At 42.2% G+C, this 5,599-nt stretch overlaps 1 protein-coding gene across 2 annotated transcripts; it reads left to right on the top strand.

Moving 5' to 3' along the window:
• Positions 884–5,021, top strand: LOC109832574. Of its 2 annotated transcripts, XM_020399920.1 has the most exons (6): positions 884–993; positions 1,108–1,393; positions 1,501–3,380; positions 3,663–4,070; positions 4,229–4,515; positions 4,622–5,021. In XM_020399920.1, exons 2-6 carry the CDS (start codon positions 1,221–1,223, stop codon positions 4,871–4,873), a joined length of 3,000 nt encoding a protein of 999 aa, XP_020255509.1. In that variant the 5' UTR covers positions 884–993; positions 1,108–1,220; the 3' UTR covers positions 4,874–5,021. The 2 variants fall into 2 exon arrangements, with proteins under 2 accessions (XP_020255509.1, XP_020255507.1); XM_020399918.1 differs by having other exon boundaries at positions 908–1,393.

The raw sequence follows: 5,599 nt of genomic DNA, 5'->3' as shown, positions 1-5,599 counted from the left end.
TGGGAGATTGTTAGAATTAGGGGTGGAAACAAACCTCCGCCGGCGAAGAGGAGCTCCGACGAGCTCCGACGAGTTCGATGGTCGCAGGCGAGCTCCGGTAGTCCAGGCGACAGGCGGCAAGGTCCAGCTCGAGCTCTGCGTTCGAACCCCCCCACCTTTGCTCTGCGTTCGAACCCCTTCCGAACTCTGCGTTTGGCGAAGGCGAACTCTGCGTTTGGCGAAGGCGAGCCCTGCGTCACAGCGATGCCCACCTTTGCGTTCGCGGGCTGCTGGCGACAGGCTGTCGAACAGTGTTTGAAGGAGAGAGATTAAGAGAGAGAGAGAGAGAATTAAAGAGGAGTTTGATTGTGGGGTATTTATTCTCAAGTGGGTATTGAAAGGGTTCATACCCTGTTATTATTAACACTGTAGCTACAGTGTTTATTTGAGAAATCCCAGTTTAGGGATCTGCTCCTAAAATTGTAATTTCTTGTTGGATTAATAAGAAATTTACTGTGTGGCTTCCGAGGACGTAGGCAGCTGCCGAACCTCGTAAATCTTGGTGTACTGTTCTCTATACCGCGTTTCCGTTGCATTAGGGGTTTCAGCGTTGAATTCCCAACAATAACACCTGACGGTGGACGCGCACCTAAATGCGAACTCCATCGCTCGGTATTCTATAACGCCTAACTATTCTATAATGCTAACGTGCCAACAATATGAATAGATTGAGGAAATCAGCACGAAGAGAGAGTTGCATTGGTCAATTTCCCACTCTTGATAGGATCCAAGTGCCCCCACAAAAGCTTAGTCAGATTTCCAAAACTGAGGCCACTTGGCAAAAAGACAGCGGGCTTGCTTTAGCCGCACCAAAATCCCTTCTTCTGTTATCTCAAAAACGCAACAGCCCCCAGATTTTTCAGCACACGACCCTCGCTCAACAAACAAAAACAGAGAGCCCAGTTTGTTCTCGCGTGCTTTTCCTCCCTCCTTAACTTCCCAACATATTTTTAGGTGGAATTTCGCCCTCTTATCTCCCTCAGTTTCTTCAACCGGAATCATCCATTCGTTCGTTCTTTTCTGCTTAATCCCACTTTTCCCCCTCCCCCTTGTTTTCGTTAATTGCAGATAGGAGGTCTATTCTTCGAGCAGAATAGTCTCCAGTGACGGGGGTCTTCAGCTACTGCTGCCCTTTTGCGATTGCTTCAAACTGAGAGAAAAGGGCTGGTGGGATTAAAGCCATGGGTGCCAGAAGAATTGCTCTTTCCGATGCCCGTTCGCGTGTTTTGAACAAGGAGCCATTATTTGATCATATTATTTACAAAAACATGGCTCTTTTCATCAGTTCTTGCTGGTTTTATTTTGCCCGATTCGTCTTCTTTCTGGTTAGATTCACCGCCCGGCGTGTTTTTAGGTAAGTTGAATCCAAGAAAACTAGTTTGAATTTCAACTCTTTTTGACCCACCTCCCCTCTCATGTGTTCTTCATTCTGATGTTCGTTCCATTTTTTTTTTCTGGTAGAATTAAAATGGAAGAGGGCTCTGAAGAAGTAATTGAGGATTACTCTGTTTCGTTAGAGCCAGTGTCCGAACCGAATGAGATGGAGGGGAGAGATTTCAATGGCTTTGGTGAGGAGGAGGAGGAAGAAGAGCATTCAAGTTTCAGTTTCAAATTTGAATATCAGATTCCTAAGATCAGTACTATAACCAATAAGGAGGGCGAAGTTCCTATCACAGAGGAAAATTACCAGACGAAGACCACAAATATCAGTAATTATCGTGTCGTATCAGAGAGAGATTTTAGTGGGTTTGTTGAAGAGCCTGAATCCGTGACCATTCGGGTTCTCGAGTCTTTTGTTGATCGCTGTGAAGAGAAAATAGACTCAAAGCCCTTGTCAGGAAAAAACTTTGAGGGGTTCGTAAAAAAGCCAGAACCTGCAACTTTTCAAGCTCACGAGTCCTTCGCTGATGGTAGCGAAGAGAAAAAAATAGAAGGTGAATTGTTGGCCGACGATGATTTTGGCAGGCTCGTTAAAAATCCAGAAGCAGTGCCGTTTCAAGCTCATGAGTCTTTTGCTGATATCGGTGAGGAGAAATTAGAAGCTAAGTTCTTGCCAGAGAGAGATTTTATCGGGTTTGGTGAACAGCCCGAAGCTAAGGTCTTTCAAGTTCATGAATCTTTTGCCAATAGCAGCGAAAAGAAAATGGAGTCTGAAATTTTATCAGATGAAGATTACAGTCCGTTTGTAGAGGATCCAGAAGCCATGTCCGCTCGAGTTCAAGCTTATTTCTCTGACAGTTGCGAAGAAACATTAGAACCAGAGCCTTTCGTTGGTAGCGATGAAGAAAATTTCGAATCAGGATTCTTATCATCCGAAGAATTTAAGAAGTTTAGTATTCAATCCCCAGTTGTCATGTTCCTAAAGGATCAAAAATTGGAGGGGAAAAGATCAAATGAGAAAGAAGCTATAAGCAACTTTTCCGGTTTTGACTCGGATTCTGACTCAATAAGCTTCAGTGATGGCTACTCTGTCAAGGACCTTGAAGTAGATTCAGAGAATGATGGATTTTTGTCGGAGAGGGATTTTGGTGATAAAGAGAGTTCTTTAGTTTCTAGTACATTTGAGATGGAACTAAGGGAGAACATGGAGAAAATCGAAGAAGGCCAGTTTTCGAGTCAAACCAATTACAGAAACATTTATGATGGCTTTATTTCTGACAAAGGCTTCAATGAGCTTGAGAGGATTTCAGAAGAAAAGCTTCACGAGAATTACTCTCCTTACACTGATAAATTAAGCCAGCTGGACGAAGTTTGGTCTGAAAATGAATCCCTTGATCCTGAATTGGAGCTGAAGGAATTAAACACAGGCAAAATTGGTGACGCCCCCTCGCCACAATTCAGCGTGCAAATGGAGTTCATGGATTCTAGTGACGATGAACTTTCTTATTCAAGAAAGGATAGCAACAAATTTGACAGTTCAGAGTTCGGACATAAGGATTTGAATTTAGAGGGTGAATCCAATAGTTATAATTTTGATCGTCTAAACGCAAACGGGGGCTCGAATGAAGGAAGTGAAAAGAGAACAGAGGAAGAAAATTCTGACGGGACCAAGATGAAGGATTTAGATTACGATGACTTTGATGAGTTGGAATCTCTATGGGAACATCAGGATCTGATAGAGCAGCTGAGGATGGAACTGAAGAGAGTCAGAGCTATTGGGCTTCCTACTATCCCTGAGGAATCAGAGAGCCCAAAGACTATGGAAGATCTGAAGCCATGGAAGTTTGACGAGAAGTTCATGAAGGAGGACCCCTTGAATGAGATGCACAAGTTCTATAAGAGTTACAGAGAAAGAATGAGAAAGCTTGATATCCTCAACTATCAAAAGATGTATGCAATTGGTGAGTTGTTTTCATTAAGTTATATGTGTATGCTATTTTGTAGGAAAATTATGTGCTCGGATGCTCAGAATTTTCATATTGCTTACGACCGCATCATATAAATTGACCATAATTCCCCCTTTCGACAAATAAGAAAGGCTAAATGCTACTGTTCATCAGGCATAAAAGTTTTCTTTTTCTTTTGAAAGATATAAGCGTACAGATGCCAAATCTTAGTTTCTACTAATGGTTCATTTAGCAACTTCCTTCTGATAATGTTGTCCTGTTTTTGAATCATGACAGGCTTTCTCCAGCTGAAGAATCCACTTGAATCCTTGGGAGCTTCAAAGCCCTTGATTCCAACAATAATCTCTCACGTCTCTCAAAATTTAAGACACCGCAGAAAATCCATCACCGACCCATCAGAGAAATTCTTGAAAGAACTCCAAGTCGACTTAGAAACAGTATACGTAGGCCAAACATGCCTCTCATGGGAATTTCTACACTGGCAATTTGAAAAGGCCCGAGAGCGTCGGGATTCTGATCCGTATAGAAGCCATCGATACAATCAAGTGGCCGGAGAATTCCAACAATTTCAAGTTACGGTTCAAAGGTTCGTAGAGAACGAGTCGTTTCAAGGGCCTAGACTACAAAACTACGTCAAGAATCGTTGTGTGCTGAGAAATCTCCTCGAAGTTCCTGTCGTAAGAGGTAAGGCAACCCTAACATTTCCCAACTACTTCAATGTGAGGTATGGCAGTTATATATGTGATCACTCAGTTTGTGCTCATGCCCCCAAGGCGTGAGTTTGCATGCTTATCATGTCTTGGTGTCAAGCACGTAACTTTACTAACGTAGCTATGCCGCAGAGGATCGTTTGAAGGACAGAACGGAGGAGAGAAAGAAAGGTAATTACGCGGCGACGCGCGAGACGTTAGAAGACGTAAGGGACAAGATGGAGGAGATGGAGAAAGCGATCACGAGCGAGAAGTTGGAGGACATAATGGAGGAGTGCATCAGAGTTTTCTGGGAATTTGTCAAGGCGGACAAGGATGAAACTCCGACCATATTAAAGGGTCTGCTAAGAAATCACGCAGAACTCCAAGATCCATCAGATTTCAAGCTCTTGTCAGAAATCCAAGCGAGCCTGCAGAGAGTAAAATCTCCAGCTTTTTCCATGATTTTCTTCTTATGACGTACAGGTGAAGCAACTGACTTATGTTTTTTTTTTTTTTTTAATCTTTCTCCCCCCCTGAATGCAGAAAGATAAGAAATTGAAGGATATCTTGAAGACGGGCAACTGCCTAGTTAAGAAATTCAAGAAGCCTCGCGAAGACCGGTCAAATCAAGATCTCTTCTTCTCTCAGGTAGACATGAAGCTGATATCAAGAGTACTAAAGATGTCGAGGATTACAACAGATCAGCTGGTGTGGTGCCATATGAAATTGAGCAAGATCACGTTCGCAGATAGAAAGATCCACAGGGAACAATCTTTTTTGCTTTTCCCGTGCTGAGATACGATGCATGGTTTTCAATTTTCCCTTTTAAAATTTCTCGGTGTAATTAATTTCTAGAGCGAGTCTAGGTTAATAAGGTCTGTAAAAGATTTTGCTAGTTTGTCACTCACAAAGTTACATGTGGTGTTAGTAATTTTCTTTCAAATGGCTCGTGCTCCTTCTGTTGGGATTGTTTGTGTCTTTGATTCTTTCTGTAACTTCGTGAGAATTAGATATCACGAATTAGATAGAATTAGAGACCTATCATGATTAGGAGATTGGGTCTCATCATGATTAGGAGTTTGAATCCTATTCTAATTAGGAAGTTAGGCTAGAGATTGGATTTTGGTTTCCCTATATATATTCTTCTATTTTTGGCCTAAAAACCAAGCAGATGAGAGAGAGCCAATATTCTTGTAATATAGGATTAGCAGAGGGCGTAACCTGATTTAAGAATATTGTATAAGAGGTGAGAGTTTCGTAGTCTTTGTCTGTGCTTAAGATTACAACATTGGGAGAGGGTTTCGCAATCTTTGTTCGTTCAAAAGATTGTAAGGAGTGGGTTTTGGAGAGAATATGAGAGTTGATTATGTAAGTGAGGTTGAGAGATTGAGAGACGAGAGTTGAGTGGTTCCTTTTGTAGTTCTCCCTTATACATAGTGGATTTCCTGTATTGTTTCCCCGTTGACGTAGGTCGAAGTTGATCGACTGAACCACGTAAATCTCGTTGTTCCTTCTTCTTGA

Source organism: Asparagus officinalis, chromosome 3, assembly GCF_001876935.1.
Source record: "Asparagus officinalis chromosome 3, Aspof.V1, whole genome shotgun sequence".
NCBI classification, from domain to species: domain Eukaryota; kingdom Viridiplantae; phylum Streptophyta; class Magnoliopsida; order Asparagales; family Asparagaceae; genus Asparagus; species Asparagus officinalis.
This window is presented reverse-complemented; position numbering and strand designations above follow the sequence as displayed.